We start from the raw sequence: 27935 nt of genomic DNA, 5'->3' as shown, positions 1-27935 counted from the left end.
TGGTCCAGCTCTCACTTCCATACATCACGACTAGAAAAACCATATGCGGTTTTGTCTATGCAGACCTTTGTTGGCTAGGTGATGTCTCTGCTTTTTAAGATGCTGTCAAGGTTTGTCATCGCTTTCCTCCCAAGAAGTAGGTGTCTTTTAATTTTGTGGCTACTATCACCATCTGCAGTGATCATGGAGACCAACAAAGTAAAATCTGTCACTGCCTCCATATCTTCCCCTTCTATTTGCCAGGAGGTGATGGGACCAGTGGCCATGTTCTTAGTTTTTTTTTTTAATGTTAAGCTGTGCTCTCCTCTTTCACCCTCATTAAGAGGTTCTTTAATTCCTCCTCACTTTCTGCCATCAGAGTGGTATCATCTGCATATCGGAGGTTGTTGATATTTCTTCCGGCAGTCTTAATTCCAGCTTGGGATTCATCCAGTCCAGCCTTCCGCATGATGTATTCTGCATATAAGTTAAATAAGCTGGGGGACAATATACAGCCTTGTCGTACTCCTTTCCCAATTTTGAACCACTCAGTTGTTCCATATCCAGTTCTAACTGTTGCTTCTTGTCCCACATACAGATTTCTCAGGAGATAGATAAGGTGGTCAGGCACTCCCATTTCTTTAAAAACTTACCATAGTTTGCTGTGGTCCACGAAGAAAAAAAATAAAATAAAACACCCTCCCCCAAAAAATGAAAATAGAGCAATTTTTAAAATGGAAAACATTGAAAATCTGCTATGGAGATTCAAGCGGGGTTGTTGACATTACAGAGCGCTTGCCAATACATGCCTTCTGCCTGCATATCTTCCCCATTCAAGTACATGCATGGTGGGGGAAAGGGCAAGAATAGAATCATAGAATAAGGGAGTTGGAAGGGGCCTATAAGGCCATCAAATTCAACTCCCTGCTCAAGGCAGGAATCCAAGTCAGAGTAGATCTGACAGAGGGTGGTCCAATTTTCTTGTGAAAATGCCCCCAGCTTTGGAGCGCTCACCTCCTCCCCCGGAGGTCATTGGTTCCATTGTCTTACTGCTCTAAGTTAGGAAGTTCCAGATCGTTTCGAATTTTGTTTCTGCCTTCCAAGGTATCAGCTATTTGCAAAATAACTGGTTCCTTTATACCATTTATGTCTTTACTAATCATCAGTAACTGCCTCTCACTTCAGTGCATTCAAAATCTAAGTAGGCACAGAAGCCAAATTTGGAGGTATTCAAAAGAGATGGGGAGGTCTTTTAAAATCAGATTTGTATTTTCTAAATAATGTTTTAAAATATTCATCTAGGATGGCTATAAACTTTACTCAGTTTGCTTTAATTCATTATTGATGCTAAATTTGCACCCACCACCTTGAATCTCCACTAGAGGAGAAAAATGGGATACAATCAAATATACAGTATAAGCAAAATAAAATAAATCAATAACGAGTCCCGTTCCACCCTTTCTAGCCGTGGTGCCCTGCTGGCTTTCAACGGCCTCTTACGCTGAAGTCACTTCTCAAGAAGTAGGCAGAAATTGATTTCGGGTAGCATCTTCTGAAGTTCCAAAAACTTTAGCCACTTCCTAAGAAACAGAAGCTGCAGAAAAATCCTGTTATCTTCCCCTGTTTCTTTTCTGTGGAAATGTTACTATGTGCGGCCTACATTTCCCAGAATTTCCCTACCTAATGTACCATAGCTGGCTGGGGGATTTTGGTAGCGCTAGTCAACATTTGTAAACGTTCTTCTTTCCTTGGAAAATCTTCTGTTCACTCAAGTCTGCCTCGTGCTTTTCTTTTTAATTCATGAGTGGCTTCTAGAAGTGTGTGCATACCTAGAGGGAGAGGTGTCATGTCTTCTTGCGCTCTCTTGAATCATCCTCACCATTCCTATGAACGTGGAGACAGCTCCTTGAGCGCTCTCAGAAATGTTCAGACTCCTTGATAAACGAAGTGCAAGAAGAATGTCTGTACAGTGCTTGACGCAACATATACACCGTTGAGCGTCTTCTCTGGAATCTTCCCATCCAAAGGAAGAACGAACTTGCCTGCTTGTTTGTTCTGCTTGATTTGATTCAGGAATGTTTTTCGCACCAAGAGGACAATATTCTCCGTATTAGACCCCTTGCAGTTTTGTCAACCAACCCATCCCGAACTCTGTTCTGCTCAGGAACAGAGCTTGATTCCATTTGAAGGATCCAATATCGGACGGTGCTCGCTCATCCATTCAGGCTGCCGGTCATCCCGAGAGCTACCAACATCTGCTTTCTCCCTGCCTTGAACGACACCCTTTGCCTTATCAATATACCATAATTTTGTCAGGGTTTTTGACGGCTGGCTGGCATGAGAGATATATGGCCGTGTTAAACCTCTCAAGGCAAACGGCCTGCAGACCGGCCTCTTTAAAGCTTCTGTGAGTGGCCACACATGTCAAACACACACAAAGCCACATACTCCTGTGTATGATTTTGACATAGATTATACACTGACTTCCTCTTCTTCCAAAAATATTTGTTCTCAAAGAAGGATGTTGGTAAGCCAACACAAGGAACTGATCTTTCTCGGTCATCCCTCTAGAACAAGTCTCCCACAGAGGTTTGACAGGAAGCAAAACCGAATTATATAAAACTGTTTTCAACCCATTACAAGTATTGTCCTGAGACGTTCAAATGGGTTTTAATTTGTGTATTTTTATTTAAAGGTAGTTTTTAACTGGCAACAGGGTTTATTATCCTTTATTGTATTTTTTTTTGTATTATTATACAGTGTTTTTATGATTTTACTGTTTGCTGTGAACCAAACAGAGAGTGCTAATGCTAGTAGGGCAGTAAACAAATACAAATAAACTAACTAATTTGTACCTCTAAACTATTGCACCAGATGTAGTTCATAACAGCTGTTTTGTGTGTGTTTGTAAACTCATTGTGTTGATTTGATGGTTTTAAGTTTGGTCTCAAAGTTTGGAAACATGGGTTCTGTGGACTACAACTCCCACATTCCACCAAATACTTATTTATTTATTTATTTATTTTGGACCTATATACCGCCCCATAGCGCTACAAGCACTCTCCGGGCGGTTTACAATTTAATTATACAGGCTACACATTGTCCAATTAGAGAAAACACAGTCCTCCAAAACATGAATTTTTCCCAGCTCTGCTTGAGGGCTGCTTTTACATCATCAGCTTTCCCAAAAGCTTTGGAACCTGGAAAGATATAAATCTGCTAAACGAATAAGCGTGAAATATTCTTCATAGGACAGTCATCTAACAGAACAATGAGGCTTAAGCTATTTGTAAGGGGTCAGGTGAACAGATGAAAGATATATAGCTATGTGATGGGTTATCTGATCCCATTTACCTGCCATGTCAGCAGCACATCAGGACTATGTCTCCTGCATGTCAGATCATTTCCAAATTACAGCCGCTGCTCACCAGGTATAATTCAAAATATATTCAAAAATACCAGGCACAAGTCAATCGAAATTATAAAAACATTGACTGCATTATATAGCGGATACAAGTTTTAACCCAAAACCAAAGTGTATCTGTTAAATATCAGTGCAATAGGTGTGCGGTTCCTAACATTGCCGGGTTTTTTGTAGCTCTGCTGGCGTGCTTTCCGAGATCTGCAATCGCTTATAGCACTGTGTGAAATTCCTTGATATTGTTCCCGAAGCCCCGGTGACGACGGGAACCACAGAAGTGTGTTTCATCCACAAGCGAGATGTTTCGATGGCCAGGTCTCTGTATTTTGTTAGTTTTTCCAATTCTTTATCTTCAAAGAATTATGGTGATGATGATGATGATGCTTCTGTTTCTTAATAAATCAGCTCAGCTTAGATTGAAACAGCCAGTCATCTTTACTGCCTTAAAAGCACAGACCTTGGGACTTAGTGATGCCCAACTCACATACAAAGAAAAAGATTAGGTGCTTTTCAATTTTTGTCTGGTTTATGTTATGGGCCATAAAGCTGCTTCCCATTTAGGGGGACCCTATAAATTAGGCACAATGGATTGAGTGATGAGCTAGGCCACCTCCTTTAAAGGGGGGGGCTCCATCATGAAAAACATCCCAGGAGACAAAAATAAACGTTAAAGCCACCAAATCTTTATTCAGACACATTCTGAGGAAACAGCATGGAAAGAGACTGCAAATTTCACAGCCCATTCCTATTTTTATTCATTTAGTAGTAAAACCTCCACTTACTCTTCTCTCAGCCTAACTTACCTACCTTGCAGGTTCGTTGTGAGGAGCAAGATGGGAGGGGGCAAGGAGGATATGAATATAGCTAATTAATTCATAAACATAGCAAGGTCCTTTTGCAAAAAAAAAAAAAGTTTGCAAACACCAGCTTCCATTGCCAACCGGTGAAATAAATTACAATTAATAACTTAACAGTGGCCTTCTGCAATTACTGCAAAACTAATAAGCGCAGCAAACCACAGACAACAGGGGAAGCCATTTCCAGAGAACTGGTTGAGCTTTATTGAGTTTTCTAAAAAAAATTAATACAATAAATTCAAATGCTCAATTTTTGGCTTTCACTTATACGGAAAAACATGGTTTGCTTATCAATAAGCTGTTGAAATTAATCGTGAAATAAAACTAGGATTTAATCCCTGTTGTTGTAGTAGTAGACTAAGGTTTCCTTTATTGAATCAGTTCCTTGAAGGTTTACGTTCTTTTAAAAAAAAATGTAACAATAGAGATGTTTCGTGTTAAAAAGGGCAGAACTTTGGAAGTTACTTTTGAGAAGAATGTAACAAACTAACCCAGCTGGATACCCTATTCAACCCTGTTCAACATTGTTATTATATAACAAGGTCTAGCACAAGATACCCCTGTGTGGTGGAAGTGGATAGAGAGATGGACTAGGAACCAGGAGACCCAGGTTCGAATCCACGCTCAGCCATGAAAACTCACTGGGACAGTGGAGATGGTAAAAGAAAAAAAATCGCTCCATAAATATCTCAGTTCCCTTGAAAGCCCCATTAGGGCCACTATGATGGATGGATGGATTTGAGCCCCATCTTTCTCCTTAAAAAAGGCCCATCACTGAAAGACAATCTCCCAACTTGTAAAATGACTTGTTAGGATGATACTTGGCAAGTTTGTGTGTGTGTGTGTGTTTTTTTCAAGATAAAAAGTTGGCTTCCACTTGACCGTCTGTAACCACAAGAAGCGCAGGGAAAATTGGCTCACCGTTCTAGAAACCAGGCTTCCAATAGGCCACGCCCACTTTCCCCGCTGACCCACCTCGCAGGGGTGTTAAGAGGATAATACAAAAGAGGAGCCCTGCTCGCCCCGGAGTCTCACCTCCGGTCGGAATCCTCGCCTCCCTCTCGCTTCTTTCATTCTTGAGGAGGCTCAGCCCAGGCTCGCTTCTTCCTATTGGCCATCCGGGCCAGCCTAGCCACGCCCCTTTGCTAGCCCCGCCCACCAGGGCGGAGCCCCAGAGCCGGGAAACCCATCCAGGCGGCGCGCGTCGGCAGGCGTGAAATCCACACTGGCTTGAGCGCCGTCCGGTGCGGCCGCTTTCTTCGCCGCTCCGGGGCTCTCTCGGTGGCGCGATCGGTCGCTGGCTGGCTGGCTGGTTCGGGGTACCTGCCCGGTTTGCGCGTGGAGGGTGTGGAGGAGGGAAAAAAAAGGAGCCCCGAAAAAAAAAAAAAAGATCGAGGCTGGGGGCTTAGAGAGCGCCGGAGATGCTCGCGGGGCGCTCCTTGCGCAGCCTTTTCGCCTGAGCTCCGCCGGTCGCCCCGATCCCCGTAGGGCAGGATGGAAAAGCCACGATTATTCATTTACACGACGGTAAATCCCGAAGGATTCCAACGGCAGAGAGCGGTCGCTTCGTTGGCTTCGTCTCGTGCCGCGGGGACCCTCTCCAAGAAGAAGGGGGAGTAGAACGGAGCTAGCATTTCCAGTATTTCCCCCCCCCCGGAGGCTTTTTGCCGGCTCGCGCACCATGGAGTATCGAGTCGTGGCGCTGTGGCTCGGAGTGTCGCTGCCCAGCTTCCTCCTGGCGCAGGTGAGTGAGCGAGCGAGAGCTTTCTTCTCTGCGAAGCAGGGGAGGGTTAAGGGGGAAACAGGAGATGAATCAAGGTCCTAGATCTCATGAGACTGGAGTGGATACAAGTATTCTGAAAAAGAGAGAGGGATTTTGTATGACCTTCCTCTTCCCCTCTCCTAGTCCTACCCGGGTTGGAGCGCTTGGGAAACGGACCGCTCTGAACTACAAGTCCCAGAATCCCCCAGCCACCTGGATCGGGTGTTGAACTCGGGGAGGTTACTTTTCCAGACTCCACGTCCCAGAATCCCCTACCCGGCATGAATGAGCTTGCAGAAATTACTTTTCAGAATGACAAGTTCCAGAATCCCCTACCTAGCATGCTGGGACTTGTAGTGGGGGGAACCTAACTTTTGCAAGCACACCCTGTTTTCAGCAGCTGGAAGCAAGAAGGAGATGTGGGTTCAAGCCAGGAGCAAGGTTTGTCCTGCTGGGGAGAGACCCCCTCGAACCAGAGGCAGCCCAGATGTTGTGCAAGGCGTGGCTGACACCGAAAATACAGCTGAGGCCTGAGCTAGCTTTCTAAGCAGGCTGCTTTCGAAAAATACTTTGTCTTTTCCGAGTCTGGCTGTTCATCCATTTCAGGAGAAACCAGTACAGGGGTTCAAGTTGGTCTTATCTGGAAGGTCCCGATCCACTTTTGAGAAGTGGTGCTTTTCTGTAGGAACTTTGTGTTGATGAGCCATAGGACCTCTGCACATGCTCAGAGGCATTTTACATTCATTCATACCTGGTGGCTTCCTGTTGTTGTTGATGCCGGTATTAGCAACGTGGGTTAAGTTTGGGCAAAGTTGAGTGTCAGGTTGGCTGGAACTTCCATCCAGGACTATTATGGGTATCTTTTTGGGGGCGTGGGGGGCTCCGTCTTCCCTTGGGAGCATGAGAGAATTCTTCCCCCCACATACACACTTTTTTTGTCACAGAACTAAGTGTTCCTTACGATTACTCTTGGGATTGTTTGAAAGAGGCAGGCAAAAGAGCCCCAGAACACATGAAGTCAGAAATGTGTCTTCCAGCTTTCTCCACAATAGTCACCTCAATGCAGCCACTGGTAGCACTGGTCTTAACTGGGAAACTGGTGCCTGGGTTTTTTTACTCCCACTCCCGCCCACCTACCCAGTATTCTGGATTTAAACCCAACGTAAATCTCTGTAATACAGCAAATGTGTCTACCCACAATCAAATTGGGATCCAGCCTGGGAAATCTACTTGGAATTCATGGACCCGATCCAACTGGAGCCAAGCGCTTACACAGTTAATCTCCGTCAATAATTTAGGCAAGGGGTTTGCTCTCCTTCCCCAGTGAAATCAGCAGGAGGGCATCCGTTGAACTGGTTACCCTCCAGTATCCTGGGAGTGAGCACTCTCCAACCTGGGGAGGAGGAAATCCCTCTTGGACCACAACTCCCATCATCCCCCAGATGGCACCGTTTAGGATAGTGGGTGTTAGCGATCCATAATATTTGAAAGCGGCTGAATCGGGGAAAGTTGAATGCTGTATTTGACGGGTGAAACCTATGTGAAAGATACTCAACTAACTCACTGCAATGAATTGAAACGCCACGAATATGTTTAGGATCATCCTCATTCATTTCAATGGGAGGAGACGAACCGACCCATCTCTAAATGGATTCCGCCTCTAATTGTTAGATTGTTCTACAATACCTGTTTTCCCCCGACAAGAGTCAGCGAAAGAGTTGTAGATTTATTTGTATTATTACAGCGTTCTTGTAAAAGAAAGCTTCTGTTGTGTTTCCTTTCGGTTTCCCTTAGTTATGTCTTTGGCTGTTTAAAATATAGGGGGTGGGGAGAGAGAGGTGGAGAAAGAGAAAAAAAAATGCAATTTAGCAGACTTAATAGTTTAAATAATTGTATTTTCATGGAGTCCTTTTATGCAGGCACTACCATTCTTATGAGAGCTAAGGTGTATTTTTGTATCCCATAAAAGGGGACGGAATTATTTCATTTGAGGCTACCTTGACATGAGTAAACGCTGCTATATTGTTATGAGTAATACACGTGGGGGGTTGGGAGCCCTGTCGACTTTTAATTGCGGTTGGCCAGGAAGCGGATAATTAGAGTTACACTAGCTGTCCAGGGTTCAAGCCTGACTGGTAACTTCTGAGAACCAGCCCAAGCAGAGCGTTTGGTCCCCAGCAGCTCTCGTTTCGAGATAGACTGCTTCTGAAACCGAGGTTCCACTTAGCAGTCATGCAGAATTAGCACCGGAGGTGCTCCCCTCCATGACGTTGGGGTCGTAGCTGTTTAAACTTAGATGGTCACCAAAGAAGTGCAATCAGATGCCGCATCAACAGGTGTTACGATTTCTGCGTACCTTGGAGGAATCAAACTGTGATCCCTGTGGGATTTTGTGGACTCCACCCTATCATGTAAAGCAAACCCTTGAGTCAACATTTAACTTTGTTTTAACTGACAACACAATGGCAGTGATTGTCATACGGCTCAGTGGTTTAGGTATCCGGCTGTGGACGCAGAGGTTCAGGGTTCAACTCATGGGTTCGGTTCACTCTCAAGGGGTCAGCTTGACAGGGGCTGGACTCAATGATCCATAGAATTCTTTCTAGCTCTGCTATAACAACAACAACAACAACCCTGTTTTCCCAAAAATAAGACCTAACCTGAAAATAAGCCCTAGTATGATTTTTCAGGATTGCTCGTCATATAAGCCCTACCCCAAAAATAAGCCCTAGTGAAGTGACACCCTACCCTCCACCCTTGTGCAGCAACCAGAAGAAGATGACATGATTGTATTGGAATCAAGGTAGATGGTTGTCCATAAAAAAATAAAACATTCCTTGAAAATAAGCCCTAATGTTTATGGTTGTTGTTGTTGTTGTTGTTGTTTTGGAGCAAAATTAATATAAGACCCTGACTTATTGTGGGGGAAACACGGTATTTAAAAAGACCAGGCACAGTGAATCAAAATTATTAAAAACATTAGTATTATATAAACAGATACAAGTTTTAACCAAAAACCTGAGATCTGCAGCTGCCTATAACACTGTGTGAAATTTCTTGATATTGTTCCCGAAGCACCGATGACTGCGGGGACCACGGAAGTGTGTTTCTTCCAGAGGTGAGATGTTTCAATGGCCAGGTCTCTGCACTTGTTGTTGTTGTTGTTGTTGTTGTTGTTGTTGTTGTTGTTGTTGTTGTTGTTGTTGTTATATTCCCACTTCTGGGGACGGGCTTTGAGCCACTCATTTCCAAGACCCTTCCAGTCGTCCTCGGCAAACCACTGATTATTACCCTCCTTGACTGCAGTGCTATCAAGTTACGATACGATAAACCTTTATTGGCATTAGGCAGAAACTCAGGGGGGAAATAGTGCTATTAAATTCATTAGCTGCAGAAATAGAAATATATCCCCAAAGTGATTCTGTTGGTTTTTCTGGCCAGGACAGAACCTGAATCTAGATAGTTATATCAAAGCCCAATCCACCAAGTCACTGCCCTCAATTAGCCCTGCTTGCTCCTACTGTGATTGATGTTGTGTCCTCCTGTCCATTTCTTGCTTCTGGTCTCTTTTGAACTCAGGGCAAGGCTAGGTGTCTAAAAGATACCCCGGTCTTCATATCTCACAAGGAGTGTATTGCTGTTGTGTGCCAGCCCCTGACTTAAGCCAACCCTATGAATGAATGGTCTCCAAGGAGCCCTGTCCTCAGTTGCCCTGCTCACCTCTTGTAGACTCAGCTCCATGGCTTCCTTTAGGGAATTGGTCCATCTTGTATTCCGTCTTCCGCTTTTCCTGCTGCCTTCCACCTTTCCCAGCATTATGATCTTTTCCCGGAGAATCCTGCCTTCTCAGGATGTGCCCAAAGCAGGATAGCCTCAATTTCAACATTTTTGTGCCTCCTCAGATAGTTCAGGCTTGATTTGATTCATATCTGGTTTTCCTCTTTTCCTGCTGTATTACACTTGCCTGCTTTTTATCCTCAATTACTTTTGAAGGTAAAGTGCAGGTAATGACATTACTATTGGAAAATAATGTAAGAACTGGTAGTGTAATTCCTTTTTCTTAAAAAAACAATATGTAAAATTGATTCATTGCTTCTGAAGCACTGAGCTATTGGGGGGGGGAATCCTTGACCATTTTTAAGGCTTTTATTTTCTTTTGAAAAAGTAGTGTGTTATTAATCACAGCTCTGTAAATAACAAGTTATGTGTTACGTTGGGAATTGTTTATATATTAGTGTAGTCGTATCCCCCCCTTCCTCAAATGAACTCATGGGCTGAATATTGTTTTATGCCACACACGTTATCCTCACAAGAAATTTTGAGATGACTGCCTCTCGCCCACGGTGAGTCTTGGCACTTCAATGCTGACTAGATAGATTTGAAGCCGGTATCTTGAGATGCAGTCTATCTGTCTAACCACTGTACTACACTGCCTTTCTTTTAAGAATTATACCTCTTGCTTAGTGCACTGTTTTCCAGAATTGCTAGCGCAGCTGGCTAGATAGCTCAGTGAATTAGGTTTCTGGCTGCAGGGCCAGAGGTTGTGAGTTCGATTCCAACCACAGTGCATCTCCAGAGAGAAAAGCCATGCCCCTAGAGGAAGAGAATGGTAGTGCATTTCTGTGTCATCTCTACCTGGGAAACCCTGGAGAGGGTCACCGTATGTCAGAACTGATTTGATGGCACATTATGATTATGATTATTGCCAATATACTGCTTCTTAGACAGACAATTTCCAGCTCTGTGGTTCTCCATAGTCCCCATTAAGTCCTATGGGACAGTGCAAGCAGCCTGCATTCTGGGGTGCAGGAAATCACTGGGTGCAAAGCCCATCCCTTCACCAGGGTTCCGAGGCCATTGGCACAGATACCAATCTCTGAGTCACCCCAGACTTCCTGCCATAGAAATGAATGGGTGTCGCCTTGGGTATTCAATGCTATGCGGGCCAGCCTTCATCACACCATTGGAAAGTAGCTTACATTTGCATGTCGGTTTGTTTGGTCCTGCCCCGAGACTTTTAAGCATCCTTCTCTGGATGGGATTGTCCAGGGCTTAAATCCGAGCCCGCCCCCCCCCCCCCCCGCATTTGAAAAAGAGTCCATTCTGTGTTCGGGTGGCCAAGCTTCCCGTACCTTTCGGAAAGAACGTGGTCTGTAACGCCAGCTCTACAGTCATCATCTGCATGCATTCCCTTGGAGATTCGAGAAAACAAAGAAATCCATATCTACTCTAAAGCTCTCTGGGGTGGCCCAGATTGGAGGGGGGGGATGGTGAGATACTTTGGAGGGCAGGAGAGCCGCCTGGCAGAGTGAGATCTGGCGCTTGCCTTTCTCGCTCGGGAGAGAACATGATGCTTCTGTGCAGGAATGTAAACCTACTGTGGGTAAAACACAAGGGGGGCCTGTAGCCTGGGAACCGCGCACACCATGAATCACCCAGCTTTCTGGCTTTGAGGTCCCTCCGTACGGCTGCCAGGAGGATCTCTGCCCCGGCCGAGCCTGGTTGCTAAAGTGTATTTCTTCCGGGACAGATCTCCTTGGCTGGAGAAGGGCAGCTCCAGATGGGCTAGACTACGACTCCCATTTTCCCCAGCCAGCTTGGGGATAGTGGGGCTCGTAGTTCAACCCAGACAGAGGAGCAAAGGGAGAATCGACATGAGGTGTCATTTCTCTCTATCCTTCATCATTCGCTCTCCGGAAAGGCACATTTTTGTCCCTGGGCGTCGTTTAGTTTCTCAGGGGCTCACCAGAGTTATGCTTTTGTCACATCGTAGTGGTCCTGTCGTTAAGCAAATAGAGGCAGAGTAGTCTCTGGTGAAGGAGGCTGGGAGGGTGGCAGGCTTGTTTTTAAGAGAGGACTCAGGCACCAAAAACCTGAACTCAAGACTCAGACCCAAAAACTTGACAACATCCCTGTCAATATTTGCACGCTCCCCGCACTGTTTTTCCACTCCAGATCTTGTTCTTGTTCCTCTGCATGGAGTCCCACATTTTTTATTTTATTTTTGCTGACCATAGCTTCTACCTGATCCCACCACACAGAAAAGTGAGAATACCACTCTCACCAGCCCTGGCTGGCATTTCTATATCTATTGGGGCAGAAATTGTTTAGAAGTGGGGGAAAGAGAGAAAGAGAGGTGGGGGTTTAGCAGCTTCAAATTCTTGAGAAACTTGGATGTTCAGATCCCCAAATTAGGCAGGGATACCCTGTCCTTGAAATCATCTCAGTGGGTTTCTCGTGATCCTTTAGGGATCCAGAGGAGGAACATGAACAAAGATACGATTTCTTGTCTCAAAACAAAAACCCAGGTGAAAATGACTCACGTAAGCAAGCCAAGCTCCATGCTATGATGGAAAGTAGCATCCCGGCAATATTTACAGTAACCTTCTCTAGAAAATCGCCCTATATTTCTTTCCTTCCCGGCCTTATTTTCCTAGCCTGAATAAATAATAAGAATCATGTGCCGTCAAATTAATTCTGATATATGATGACCCTTTTTCAGGGTTTTCCAGAAGTGGTTTCCTGTTCCCGTCTTGTGGGGAACCCAGAGATCATGCAGCTTGCCCAAGGCTACATGGCCGGTTCTTCTACCAAGGGGCACAGTGGGGGGAATTGATCTCTCACTTCTGGCTCCGCAGCCAGGGACCTAGACCCCTGAGCTACTCAGCTAGTTCCCGAGCCTTTTTTCCAAAGAAAGAGAGGTTCTATGCTTGGCATAGTAGGGGACGGTCGGTTATTCAACAGGCAAAGCATTTCCGACTCTGGCAGTGCAGACAAGCACTTCACCTGTTAGATTTCCGCCTGCCGTGTTGCCCTTCCGGGCAGAGAGCCGCCAGCAGAACGGAAAGTGTTGGCTTCAAGAGACGTTCTCAAGCATCGGAACAAGAGCCCTTCCGATGTTCCGGTGAGAGGTGTCACAGACAGATAACAAACCCCACATGGCTCTGTGTCTCCCTCCCTGGATGTCTGGGTGTATATGTGCACGCTTGTGAGCCCTGGCGGTGGTCAGACTTTATTTTTAGCTTCAGCGTTTGCGTCGCTTCGAGTCCTCAGTTTCATCAGCCCCCGCCCCCGGCCGGTCTCACAGCAGCTCCTCGCCGTGGCACCCAGCCGAAGGCGTAACGGCGCGTCCTGTCCGGATGGCTGTTCTGGGTTGGAGCCCCAGAACGTCAGCAGCTGGGCATGAGTCCCAGACACGTGGGGGGGGGGGCAAGAGCCAAACTTTTCTCCTGCAGCCTAGAAGAGAAAAATGGGACCTGCCTGGTGCCTGGTTTTTACGAGGCTAGCGTTGCAAAGTTCATTTAAAATCACCGCTTACGCTGGAGCAAATCCATCTCAACCGCTGAGCCTTTCCTCCACTGCTTCCCTCCAGGTATCCTGGCCGACCGTGGCCAGGCTGCCAGGGGATAACGGAGTTTGTAGTCGTGAGTGTGTGAAAGTGGGCAGGGCGTGGTGGAGACGTCCATGCGCTGTCACCCATGGCAGCATTAGCAGCTGCTGTCGAGTTTTTTGGCTAAAATACACAATTCTCCCGTCTTTGAGCGGCCGTCGTCTCCAATCGCGTGACTCCGGAAAGTCCTCCGACAGGGATGCAACAGAGGCGGGATGTTTGGGGACTGATGGCCTCGCTCGCCCCTCGCCGTCCTCTTAGAACTGCAGATCTGGAAGGGACTCTAAGGAGTCCACCCCCCCCTCCAGGGAGGCACCGTGGGGAATCGAACTCCCAACCTTTAGCTCCCAATCTTAATTTTAAGGTGATAGTAAGGAAAGAACGGCCAGATCGCTTAGTGGCCTCTTGGAACATGGTCGCTGCAAACTAAGGCAACAAATGACGACGACGACGACGACGACGACGACGACGACGACGACGATGATGATAATAATAATAATAATAATAATAATAATAATAATAATAATAATAATAATAATAATAATAATAATAATAATAATAATAATAATAATAAGCAGAGGGGGTGGGGCTCCGAACCACCAAACATTTGTTGCGGCTCTAAAAGAACCAGGACGAACCGCCTAAGGACCGGTTCGTGCCCACCTCTACCGCCAACCCTAGGTTTACTGGTAATATTTATAATGAATCTTCAAACACCCGTCATATTATTACAACAACGGGGAGAGAAAATGAACCTGCAAACTGATTTTATCTTGAGTTAGGTCTCGGCTATACCGTTGCTCTTCTTTGATCTACATAGCGGAGTACAGAAGTTTAATAAAACATAATGGCGCTCTCTGAATATTTATGAGCAGCATCAGATTTAAATTCCCCGCCCCCAACTTGCTTTGGGAAACGGTACCGTCGAGAGACATCTTTTTCTGGAAGATTTTTTTTAAACCAATTGCCTTTCAACCATCCTGCCTTGAAAACAAAATTATGGGATAGGAAGCAAGAGAAAGCGAGCAAAACGAACGGCTGGGTGTCAACAAGGGAGCGAAAGGAGGTTTATGGATATGATTCCCCATCCCCGCTTTTAGCTCCACCTCATTGGATTTTCGAAGTTGCTATTATGAAATCTTGATGCAGCCAGGTAGCCTCGAGGCAAAATAGAAGAATGCTTCTAAAGCATCCGGAAATAGCAAGGTTGGGCACGAGATTTTAGTTTGTGTTTCGTGTATATAATTCTACAGATGGCTTCGTATTCAGGATAGAAAGAACCTGAGATTTCATAACAGAAAGGAAGAAAAATCAAATGTGGGAAAGTTTTGAATTTCTGATTAAAATTCCTTTGTGCTGTGCAGTAGAAGTACAGAGATTCGCAGAGGAGAATAGCTATAGGTTCTCCGGCCAGTCCACCCCTCTCTCATTAACTAGCATTTAAACCTCTCAGCAACTCACTCTCAGAAATGTGTAGGAGAGAGAATAAAAATATTTCATTACTTACGGTTGTGAACAGATCAACAGCAAAATTAGCAAACGCACTGCTTCCGACAGACTAAAGAGAGGGAAAGGAAGAAGCACACTCAGCAGAGGGGTGAGGCTCTATTTGAATTCAGAGGAAGATGGGGACAGTCGGTTTGTGTTGGATCCATTGACCCTCACCCTGGCCCAGAAAAGATGTTCTTACTCAGACAAACTATAAGCAGCATGCGAGGTTGTAAAAACTCCAACAGATTCGTATGCCCGAATTGTACTGCTGTACTCAGATCACCGAAAGCCAATTCGACAAAGGAAATCTGTCTTTCCCGGGCTTTCATTGCATGCCTCTAGTCTCACAAACATTCCCATGACTGGTTCTCGGTTGCAGCCAGCAGCCTTTGGAATGGAACCAGTATGTACAGGACTGCCCTGACACATGATATTTTCCCCTGTAAGATTTGACCCTTTGGCGTTTCGGTTTGAGTGTCTTTGTGGGTTTGACCTTTCTCGTGCTGAATTAAGGTTGCTACCCTTTTTTTCCTGAGGACCTGCTCATCTCTCCGGCGAGCAGGGTCATCATGCCGTTCTCCGTCCTGGCAGTGCTAAATTTAACTGGTGCTAAAAGGAAACAGTTTTCAGGTTATTATGCAAGAGTTCGGGAAATAAATTTCTGTCTGTTTCTAACATCGATATGGCAGACAACTCCATCGTGTGCCTCCTCCCATCTGTTGTATTTGGCTAGTGTATAGTGGGAGACATTTGCTTTTGACGCCTTTGTGAAAAATGGCAAATGGCTTTGTATTCAAGACACGAAACCTGAGCATCAGACTGTGAGGAAAGACTGAAAGAACTGGGCACGTTTAGCCTTGAGAAAAGAAGAGTGAGAGGAGATAGGATGGTCCTTTTCAAAGACTTGAACGGCTGTCATTCAGAGGAGGGGCAGGATGTGTTATTTAACCTCCCAGAGTGTAGGACATGTAATAATGGGTTTAAGCTATAGGAAGCCAGATTTAGGCTGAACATCAGGAAAAATACTTCTTAACTGTTAGAGCAGTACGACAAGGGGACCCATGACCTCAGGGGGAGGTGGAGAACCCTCTGTTAGAATTCCTTGGATTTGTATTCCTGCCTTGAACAGGGGGGTGGATTGGATGACCCTACAGGCCCCTTCTACCTCCATGATTCTTTGGTTCTGTGATTTTGGACATTGCAGATAACCCGTCCGGAGAGCTGAAAACACGTTAACGTTCAAGAACTGTGATCCACACAACATTTACAGATCTGAGAAATGAGGACCCGAAGATGAGTTAAAAAACAAAACAAACAAACCCAAACCAGCTTATTCTGAAAGAGTGGGAAGTGAGGGAAGCTTCTGCTGGGATAGGAATCTTAGAAATTCCAGCCGCTGGCTCTGTAGCCAGAGATGCCTTAAGCTCACACTTAAAAGAATTTTCTCTTTTCCATGCTGGGTTGTCTGTTATTTATCGTTTGAGGCCTGAACTTACAGATGAAGGGAGCGAGGAAGTAAAATTGCGAAATGCCCCATTTCTAGTAAGAACCCCAGAGTCGCATCTGTTGACCCTCAAGAAGGTGAATTGTGCGGCTTCTAGAAAGGGCGACATTCTCCCCATAATAATGCCTCCTTTTCAAAACGATCTTCCTGCAGCGTTATAAACTTGGGCCTCTGCCAGCCATTCCTTGGTGGCTCTTTCGTGGGCCAGCTGATGGTGGTGATGATCACACAGTCATAGAAATATTGAGTTGAAAGGGACCTCTAGGGCCATCGAGTCCAACCCCCAGCTCAAAGCAAGAACCCAAATCATAGTGTATCTGCTAGGTGGTTGTCTTAAGTTTCTCTCGAAGGCCTCCAGAGTTGGAGTCCTCACCAACTCCCAAGGTAACTGCTTCCATTGTCGTACTGCTCTAACAGTTAAGGAGTTTTTTTCCTGATATTCAGCTGAAATCTGGCTTCCTGTAACTTGAGCTCATTGTTGTTGTTGATGATGATGATCATAATCATCTCAGAACAGCGGAGCTAGAAGGGACCCTCTGGATCATCGAGTCTGGCCCCTGTCAAGGAGGTCCAATCAAACTCCAAACCTCCACCTACTTAGCCAGAGACATAAATCACTGAGCTACACACAGTAGTTAAATCCAGTAGGTGTTACTTTTACTGGGAGGCTGGAAATAAGAGCTTTCTGGAGCGGGTCAGCCTTTTGACCGGAGGCCAAAAAACAGGTTTTACAGAATTGCCAAGTTTTTATTTTTGTGGGATATCCGTGGGAAGAAGGTGCTTGAAATCTGAGACACACAAACCATATTCAGCCTCGAGAAACCGTATAGAATATTCAGGCATAGAGGGGAGGATTCTTATCCTTCTCATCACGTATCTCACCCTTTACAAGCAGGAAAGGTGGGAAATTGTAGGACTGAGGAGGGCCTGGCTAGAGCCTCCTCCGTTCCACCAGAGTGTCCTACACAGATGTTAACCAGCTGTGCCCTTTTCTATAATGCTCCCTCCCATTTGCCACTTTCTCTGTTTCTTGGGATTTACCCGTCCCTGCCATGATTCAACGCTGCCTATTGACTGAGCGTCATCCATCTTCATTGGGTTGTTGGGGGGGGTAGGCAGTGTCTCCCACTTAGCTCACCCCCCTAAATATATTTTCCTATAGTTCTACACATCTGAAGGTGTCTTCAATCTCAAATGGTGCCGTTTTGCCAACCAAAAGCTCCCGGGTCCCACCTGAACTTCAGAAGTAGATCAAAGAAGATCCTTTTTCTTAAAAAAAAATGTAATTCAGAAACCGTCACCATGTATGGGTGTGAAAGCTGGACCGCTAAGAAAGCGGACAGGAAAGGAATGGGTTTGTTTGAAATGTGGCGCTGGAGGGGGGGGGCTTGGCAGAGACCTGGGACGGCCAGAAAGACCAATTGGGGGGGGGTCCCAGATCAAATTGAGCCTGAACTCTCTCTGGAGGCAAAAAAAATGTTGAAACGGATGCTTGTCCTCCTTTGGGCACCTCCTGAGAAGGCAGGATTCTCAGGAGAAGACAATAAGGCTGGGAAAAGTCGAAAGCATCAGGGAAAGAGGAAGGCCCAATACGAGGTGGATCCGCTCCCTAAAGGAAACCACAGGCTTGAGTTTACAAGAGCTCAGCAGGGCATTTGAAGGACAGGACATTTCGGAGACGGCTCATTCATGAGGTTGCCCTAAATCGGAAATGACCCTGAGGGCACCTAACAACAACACAACCGCTTAGCTTCGGAGCATGCGAGCAGGTGGCCCTTTAAAGGGAGGGCTGGGGTCTCTTGTGTCCTGGTTTTGGCCTTCCCACGAGCACATGTCCGAGCAGTGTGGGAAACAGGATGCGAAGTGAGCAGGACCTTTGGTTTAACTCCGCGGGACCCTTTTTTCTGTTTTCATTCCGAAGGCTCAGCCATAGAATGGCTGCGTTTCCCCCCACTTTCCCAGGCCCACAGAGCAGGAGCGCCCGGTGTAATTTGGCCCCCTTGGTCCGCGTTCGGTTCTCCAGCCCAAGCCACGGCTGACCGGTCGTCGGATCTGCCCGCAGGTGGCTGCAGAAAGATGCAGCCCGATCCTCGTGGGTGGGTGGGAGGAATTTCTCTCTTTTCCCGGAACTACAGTTCCCAGCATGCTCGTTGAGTGAGACTCTTCAGGCCTGAGAAACCTCAGGGAAGGGCCAAATATGAAGAGGGGTAGGGTGGGGAAGCTTGAGGAGAAAAAAAGCTTTTTCTGTGACGCTACAGTTGTTCTTGGGTTCTTATCCAGCCTGGCGAACCTCACCAGTGACAAAGCATCATGGGAGTTGTAGTCCAATAACACCGGGGGGGGGGACTACGTGGCCGAACCCTGCTCTAAAGAAACCATGTACATGCATGGCAGAATGATGACAAAGATGAAGACTTGGGTTGACCTGGGGGGGTAACAGTGACGTGGTCCGGGGGGGGGGCTTAGCTGTTGTCCATATCAGTCATGTTCTGTTTCATCCAGCATTACAATTCTTTGTTGATTGAACTGGGAAATAAACACAACTATGCATCTCAAACAATATGTGATGTCAAACTACACACTCTCTCTCTCTCTCTCTCTCTCTCACACACACACACACACACACACACACACACACACACACACACACACAGGTCTTTGTGTCCTCTTCGAGCATCTGACACGAGGCAACTGTTTTGCCTTTTCTTCTTCCCTTATTGTTTCATTTTTTTTTTAAAAAAATGCAAGAATAGTGTTGGAAAATTTAGCTGGAGTTAGTTAAGAACGTCTGTCCAAGCAGTTTTTTTGGAAATTGACCACCTGATGTAGGAGTGATGGTTGTTGTGGTTTTTTCAGGCTGTCTGGCCGTGTTCTGAAAGTTGTTCTTCCTAACGTTTCGCCCGTCTCTCTGGCCGGCATCTTCAGAGGACAGGAGTCGGAATTCTGTCTGTCGGAGTGTTTTGGTTACTTCCCGTAAAACAAAGTTCACGTACTCCTTCTGAGTTCCGAGGGCTCTGCTCTGATTCAAACCGCAGGCTCTGGTGGGTATAAGATCCCATTTCAACCTTCGTTCCATTTAAACTTTCACTTTTTCTCTCTTTTTTTGGTCGTGTCCTTGCGGGTGCCCTCAGCTGAAAGGGTGTCACCCTCTCTGAGAAGTATCGCATTTAAAAATGGGCAGGAACGGCCAAACTAGCAGTTCTTGCTGGTTTGTTTCTTGGCCGGACAGATGTTCAGTGCTTCTGGAAGGTGTCCACTCAGAGGCAGGAGTCCAGCTTCTTTGCCCCACCTCCTCTGGAGCGCGAACTGTCAAACCAGCAGTCCGTGCCCATCTCTAATCACATTTTGAGGGCTGGACAGAGATTTCCGATGAACAGGGCATTGTAACCTGTGCACAGGCTGAGTGGTGCGTGAGTTGTCTGTTGGGCCAGGAACATTGGGGGCAGTCTTGACTGAGATCTCCATATGAGCTTGGAAGACGCAGGGATTTTCCATCCTTCCAAAGCTAAAATCCTAAGTTCCCAGAACAGAGAGAGAGCAACTGTTGTTTTCCGGTGAGGAACCATTGGAACGAGCAACCAGGAATGATTTTTGACTCAGTGACGGTTGAAAGGTGAGACGGTCCAGCACTGGCCAATACACACCTGCGAGGACGGGAGAGACAACTGGGGAATTGTTCCGAAGCCTTGAGAGCCTCCCTTTCCAGATGGCAAGCAAAAGCATTATTTTATACACCCGTAATAGGCATAGGATGGATGTCCTTGAAAGAAGAAAGTGGTAGACTTTAGGCAGGAGGCAAATTTTCCTATCAAAGCACAGCTGGATGCTCAATTTACAGATTGCTTAGAGAAAAATCCTGGATAGCAAAAACCTCCGCTACTGTTTCTCAATAGCCTCTATTTGTTTCAGTAGAAAACAAAGATGGGCTTATGTAACCCCTTGCCTTTCTCCCCCCCCCCGGTTCTTTCACATTGAGTAATAGCCGGCTTTTTGCTTGGCGTTAACGTTAAATTCTCATGGACAACCTATGAACCTTGGCTCCTGAGCTGAGAAACTCGCCCTGGAGCAAGATCTCTATTTGGGAGACTTTACGGAAAGCTAGCTTTTAAGGGAGAATTTCTTTAATCTGTTTGACATCCTGCGAATGGTGAAGAAGTTGCCCGTCCGTGTGCGGCCAAGTTGGGGGGGGGGGTCTCAGCCATCCAGATGGAGGAGCTAGACACTGGAAAACAGCAAAAAAAAAAAAAAATCCCCCAGAAGATAATATTCCATCTGCTATGTCCGTTGTCGTAAGAGCTGGGGTAGTTCATTTTAAGAAGAGAACTGCTGGATAGCTCAGTGGTTGAAGGCATCTGGCTGTGGAGCCTGCGGTCGGGAGTTCGATTCCCCCCCCCCCCGGCTAGTCCAATAAGTACAACTATTCCAGGAAGGAAGAGAAGCCTGATGGACCTGTTTGCCATGGACATGTGAAAGACGAGGAGCCTTTGAGAAAAAAAGAGGTGGCAACACTCTTTGGTTGACTATGCAGACTTTTTAAGCCCCATTTTGGGACTGGAATCTGTTGGTGTTCACAATAGTTCCCGTAAGCGGTGGCTGTGGTTCATTGTGGCTAACTAATGAGGTGCCAGGGTGAATACGAGTGGGTACATGACCAACATCTGCCTTGCACCTCATCAATTAACATCCATTCACTGCAGCAGTTTACCAGAACCCTCTAGGAATGTCAATGGACCAGAGCCCCCCAGGCCCTCCTGTCTTCCACTGCCTCCTGGAGTTGGGTCAAATTCATGCTGGTCGCTTCGGTGACCATGTCCAGCTGTCTCGTCCCCTTCTCCTCCTGCCTTCACATTTTCCCAACATTCAGGGTCTTTTCCAGGGAGTCATCTCTTCTCATGAGATGGCCAAAGTATTGGAACCTCGGCTTCAGGATCTGTCCTTCCAGTGAGCACTCAGGGTTGATTTCCTTTAGAATTGATAGGTTTGTTCTGTTCGCAGTCCAGGGGACTCTCAAGAGTCTCCTCCAGCACTCCTCCTTTGCATTTACCCCTGTTCAGTTTCATTCTGTCGTTTTCAAGACAGCGCCCAAGATGATCAAGATCTTTTTTTGAATTTTGTTTATCCACCTCCTGGTGTGGCTGCCCACCCACTTCTCTGTCAGACTTTTCCCTACACCTGGACCTCCCCACCCTCAAAAGGCTGTCTTACCTGGGTGGGGTTCTAATTTGTTAGCTCTTACCAGGATTCACACATTCCATTCAGATGCTGGATTTAGGTTCCTGGATTTTTACTTTATTGAACGTTGTCTTTTAAAGACAAGGAGTAGATCAGGATCCAAAGGTGCATTTGGATATGCTATAGCAGTAGCGAGACCATCTGTTCCAGCCGCTGCATGTGGGTGTTCAACCGTGTCATCATGTGCATGTCCACTCAGTTGTTGGAAGTCCCATGAAATTCAGTGAAGCTTTGTCCCAGGAAAGCTGTGGGTAGGGTTGTAGCTTTGAAAACATGAGAGACAGAAAAGATGGGGACCCAGCAGACCATCCGTGATCAACATGGGACCCACCAAATATTGTTAGCCTGCAGCTCTCACCATCCTTCCCTGTAGGCTGTACTCATTAAACATGATTGGATTTGCAATCTGGCATCTTACGGAGGGCCATATGTTCCCTACTCTGAAGTAGAACAAACCCTTCAGGGAGCCATAACTGTCCCCCAGAGCCGCCTTTTTGGGACTGACTTGGCAGAATGGAAGCACTGGTGTGTGAGAACGTAACAAATGTTCCGAATGATTCTCCTCTTTGACACATTGAGACCATCTACTGGAAACCAACAACAGACAACTGGTATGAAATTTTTTGTTCCTGTGTAAGAGAGAAAACACCAGCACCATCTTGGGTTAACAGCAAATAAACTAGAGTGGGAGTTCATAAAAGATATATATTTTTAGCTTCAGTTCTTACATTGCGTGCAAAAAAAAAAAGAGGAAAGAACTTGTATTTTTCACAAAGTCCATTTTTGGGGTGCAAAATGGAAGCCTCGGTAGAAAAGAGAGTTGTGCAGACGTTTTGCAAAAAAAAGAAAGTGAAAATGTTCAAAAACTCTCCTGTTCCTGCTCTGTAAGTAGGAACACTTTGACCTCACCTGGAAGAACTGAAATTGGTGAAGAGGTGCCTCTTTGTCGCCCAAGTGCTTACCTCTCATCTTTCTGATTTAAGCCAAACCAGGAGGATCAAAAGCCACTGTAGAAGCCTGGCGCAAGGAGCAGAACAGAGTGCCCCCCCCCGCCCAGGTCTGAGTTAAAGGCTCTTGCCTTGAACCTGATCTGATCTCTTGTCTAGAAAATGTGCCTTATTCCATAAATCCTGGAGCTGACTCCAGAGGCCCCGCTGACTTTCTTTCCCGAAAAAGGCAATTTGGAGACAAGCCTCTAATTAATTATATCAGCAGAACTTTCTCCAGAACATGTCAAAGTATGGCCTCAGTTAAAAGAGTCCCTTTCTCTAAAAATGCATATTTACTAGGGTTATTTTGCAGGGTGTGTGTGTCAGACTTAGCCTGAACAGATTTCACTTGTCATGACAGATAAGGACTGAAAGAAGAACAGAAAGGCATTTTTAATCTCCAAAATTCACTCTCTCGGACACCAACGCTCAAAGCTTATACATTAAAACCGGAAGAGCAAACGTGGACCTATATTAGCTGGTTGTCACAATCAATTATTGACTGTGACAGCAAACAAAAGTTGGTGTTATCTGCTGAAGATGTGATAAACTGGTCCATGCAGACAGGGATGGCGTGGCTTTCACTGAGGTGAAAACTCAACAAGGTTTAGGGGTCGGCCTCCCAAAAGGTGTCTTCTTTACATTCTCCAGGTGCTCCCTTGGGATCAAGCACTATCCATGCTAGGGTGAACACATGGAAAAAAAATAGTAGAGATGAGATGTTTGGATTTTCTGTTGTTGTTCTTTAGTCATTTAGTTGTGTCCAACTCTTCGTGACCCCATGGACCAGAGCATGCCAGGCCCTCCTGTCTTCCACTGCCTCCTGGAGTTGCGTCAAATTCATGTTGGTCGCTTCGGTGACCCTGTCCAGCCCTCTCGTCCTCTGTCATCCCCTTCTCTCCTCTTGCCTTCACTCTTTCCCAACATCAGGGTCCTTTCCAGGGAGTCATCTCTTCTCATGAGATGGCCAAAGTCTTGGAGCCTCAGCTTCAGGATCTGTCCTTCCATGAGCCAGATGAAATATGGTTCATCTGGGCAAAAGACCATACAGCACCCAGAAATCTTGGCCAAGCTAGATAGCAGTAAAGACTTCAGTCCAATAGCATCTGGGGACCCAAAGTTGGGAACCATTAACTTAGATCTTCCAGCAGCTTCTGATGCCATCAACCACAGTATTCTTCTGGGAAGGTTATTGATTTTACCGATCAGGGGTTCTGCTCTTCATTGGTTCCGATCCTTCCGTGAACGCTGATCCCAGATGACACAGCTTGGGGGTTTTGTTTTGTTTTGTTTTGACCCCTTCCCCTATGGGGTCCTTTCCCAGTACTTTTTCAGTATCTGAATCAAATCCCTATTATGGGAATAAAGTCGGTTGTCGGTTGTTGGCTGATTGATGAACAAATGAACAACAACAAAAATAAGAAAGCTGTTTATAAGAAAAAGGATCTCCTTAGCTAGAAGGGAAGGGACCATCTGGACCATCCGTCGTCCAGAGAAGGGTCAGCAAATCTTTTCCAGAAAAGCTTCTCTGGGCTCTCCCTGGTTAGTTTCTGCAAAGCTAGTTCGGGTTTTCAATTCTGAGTACATTTTTGCACAGGTATTTCATTTATGTAAATCATTCCAAAAACACTCCAATGGAGGAAAAGATTATGCTTGCAATTGACTTTAAAATCAGACAGTATCTTTCAAGAAGAGTAAAATGCAAGGGTGGCCTATAGACGGCAGATGATTCCCTTTGATGTGGCTACGCTATTAACTTTCCCTTCCCTTCACACATAAGGGAGTTCTCAATATTTGTGTATTTATTTTAGATTTATTGACTGCCTTTGAACTCTCAAGCCAGCATGTAATAAAATATAGTTAAGACTCAGCCCAGATCAGATTGGGGAGAAAGTCAGCCGGTAGATGTTGCCAAACAATATTGTAACCGTCTCAATATTAACAACATAGATTTATATGGAATAATACAAATAAAAATGGCAAGTCTCTCCCTCTTTGGCCTCACAGTCCAGATGTTGACTGCACCTGGCAGATGTCTTCACCCTAATTCTCTTCATATGTTTAGACTAGTGGTTCCCAACATTGAGTCCCCAGATGCTTTTGGACTAAAACTCCCAGAAGCCTTCACCACTAGATGTCCTGGCTGGGATTTCTGGGAGTTGTGGTCCAGTAACCTCTTTGGACCCAAGGTTGGGAACCCCTGTTTTAGACTACAGCTTGCACAATGTATTACTGTTTTGCACATTAGCTGGTAAAAAGTTTCAGCTCAAAACATCTTAAGGATACCAGGCCAAGAAAGTGTAGGATGGGGTCATATTAACCAACCTAGTACCCTCTAAATGTATGAGACTGCACTTCCCACTTCCCTAGTTAGACGGACGTGGTGGCGCTGCAGGTTAAACCGCAGAAGCCTCTGTGCTGCAAGGTTGGAAGACCACGCGATGGAGTGAGCTCCCAGCTCCTGCCAACCTAGCTGTTCGAAAGCATGTCAAAATGCGAGTCGATAAATAGGTACCACCTTGGTGGGAAGGTCACGGCATTCCTTGTCTAGTCGCGCCGGCCACATGACCACGCAAACTGTCTTTGGACAAACGCTGGCTCTACGGCTTGGAGACGGGGATGAGCACCACCCTCTAGAGTTGGTCACGACTGGACCCAATGTCAAGGGGAACCTTTACCTTTAACTAGTTAGCATGGCTATTGGGACAGCTGGCACACGGAGATGATAGATCTTGAAGGATGTGGTGAAGATAACCTAGGGATGAAGATGTGAAAGTACAGTAACATTTTAAAATCTAATAATATTTTGTGCCATCTAATCAGTTCTGACTTCGGGCAACCCTTTTCAGGCTATCATAGAATCAAGTCCAACCCCCTGCTCAAGGCAGGAATACAAATCAAAGGAGATCAGCCAGGTGGTTGTCTAGGTTTCTCTCGAATGCATCCAGTGTCGGAGCACTCACCAACTCCCGAGGTCACTGGTTCCACTGTCGTACTGTTCTAACAGTCAGGAAGTTTTTCCTGCGATTCAACTGAAATCTGTCTTCCTGCAACTTGAGCCCATTGCTGTGTGTCCTGTACACAGGCTCCATCCTACCAAGGTCAAGCTGTTACCATCATAAATTTCTTTCTGTTGTTTTGTTGTGTAGCATGTAGCATGAATCAAGTAGCATGAACCCACTGGATGGGAACCTGGAATAGCGGAAAACAAGCTGCCATAGGACCTCTCTGTCTTCCTTTCTCCAAAGTGAAAATATGTCCTTTCCCCGCAACCATTCTCATCAGGCTTTGTAATGTGGTCGTGTTAATTCAAGCCTGAAGGGAACCAAATCCTGCAACTCCTCCTAAACCCGAGGTCCCTGGATGTTCTTGGACCATAACTCCCAGAAATCCTGCCGAGCATCACTAGTGGTGAAGGCTTTTGGGAATTTTAGTCTGAGAACATCTGGCGACCCAAGGTTGGAAGCCGCTACCCTACCACAACTTATCCATCACTCCTTGCTCCTCAAGGAGAAGACAATCGAGGCTTGATGTATTTTGGAGTAAGTGCAGTAGATTCACTGGGAGACGATATCATCATCATCTTAGAACTACGGAGCTGGAAGGGACCCTGTGAATTATCAACTCTAGCCTTTATCAAGGAGGCAGAATGGAGGAATCAAAATCCACAGCCAAATACTACCTAAGCCACTGAGCTATCCACGATTCATCCTCTAGTACCAACCTAGCCTGTATTGGATTTTACATTAGATAGATATTTTGCCCAGCAACCTGCAAACCATATCTTGTACACTCTGATTTATATATTTACCCAAAGGTATTAACAGTCCATATACTTCAGCACTGGCAAGTACATGTTGACCTGATTTTCTATAATAATGCTGTGCTGCATTAGGTATTTATTCAGAGGGCGTGATGACACGACGGACAAATATATACCCTCCAACTGTATATGTTATTATGGCACTTTATTTTTCTGCTAATGGGAGCGGATCCACATCACAATGTTCCCGCAAGACGAATCCACTTATATTTGATGGCCTTTGAAATCGTGACGATAATAACAGCACGGCTGACTAGTGGATGGGGGGACGGGTGGGTGGTGCCTTGTGGCTTTTGTTTATTTACGAACCTCTGGACCATTGGCGCATGCCTCTAAATCCCAGAAATTTGTAAACATTTCTGGAGTCAGACCGGATGTTTCGGGGGAAAGGCCGTCAACGGCTATACCGTCTGCTACACCGTGGTATTGTTGGACATGCGTGGTCTTGGTAAGGTGTGGACCTGGTTAATATCTGTATAGGTTTGATTGCAGAAATGATTTCACAACCCGTTGCCCACGGGAGAGTTGGCTACCTAGAGCACCTTTTTCACTAGCCGTGGACATGAAGATCCTCCATGACGGTGGTTCACAATCTGTGGAGCAAGGCACTCCGGGGCACCGCCGAATCCTCTACTCAGGCTTCCTTCTCCCTGCCATTCACTCACCCAAAGGAGACGTGGTGGCCGGTGGCCAATAAGTTAAGGGAGACATGAGTTGAAAATGTTTAGGAGCCCCTGCTCCACAGGATACTGGCCTTAGCATTTAAGGACGCAAAGCGGCAAAACGATACGTAAGGTCAACCTCCAACTCTTGCCCACCATAGGGCAGAGATCATCGGATGATGACGTGCCTTGGGAGCAAAGACAACGTCTTAACCCTGCACTCCAAAATTGAAAATTTGGGGGCTAGGTGTGCTTTCTCTCCTTGATCATCTCCTCTCTTTTTTTCTCCTTGGCCTTCCTGCAGGTGTCGGGCACGACCCCCGAATGCTCCATCATGCTGGCCATTGAATTAGAACGAGAAAAATGCTTGAAACTGTCCGACTCGGATAACCAGACTTTAGGTAAGAGGGGGTGAGAAAGGTGTTGGTCTCTCTCTATATTAGATGCTCCAGATTGCACCTTAGGGCAGTGGTCCCCAGCCTTGGGCCTCCAGATGTTCTTGGACTACAACTCCCAGAAGCCTTCAGCACCCCCTCTGCTGGACAGGATTTCTGGGAGCTGAAGTCGAAGAACATCTGGAGGCCCCAAGGTTGAGGACCACTGCCTTAGGGCACCCGTCATTCCATCGTTCTTGCAAGCCATGCGCCGTAGTTATGAGAGCACCCTTTCCAACATGGAGATTGCTGGGAGAGGTTTACATTTTACAGACTTGGGGGAGTCTTAACATTTATGAGATTCCTTTGCCTTGGGGTCAACGTTGTCTCCGTTTCTGGGGAAACAGGATATTTAGGGGAATGGCTGGAGTTCACCCCATTGATCAAGCGT

At 46.0% G+C, this 27935-nt stretch overlaps 1 protein-coding gene across 1 annotated transcript in view; it reads left to right on the top strand.

Moving 5' to 3' along the window:
- Window positions 1-5795: 5795 nt before the first annotated feature.
- VIPR1 (vasoactive intestinal peptide receptor 1) overlaps window positions 5796-27935 on the top strand; it is a 78433-nt gene continuing 56293 nt past the window's right edge. The window contains exons 1-2 of the mRNA XM_073002810.2: window positions 5796-6001; window positions 27415-27511. Coding sequence (XP_072858911.1) covers window positions 5939-6001; window positions 27415-27511 — 160 coding nt within the window. The 5' untranslated portion in view covers window positions 5796-5938. The remainder of the gene's footprint in view (window positions 6002-27414; window positions 27512-27935) is intronic.

The sequence above is a fragment of the Pogona vitticeps genome, chromosome 6 (assembly GCF_051106095.1).
Source record: "Pogona vitticeps strain Pit_001003342236 chromosome 6, PviZW2.1, whole genome shotgun sequence".
NCBI classification, from domain to species: Eukaryota; Metazoa; Chordata; class Lepidosauria; order Squamata; family Agamidae; genus Pogona; species Pogona vitticeps.
This window is presented reverse-complemented; position numbering and strand designations above follow the sequence as displayed.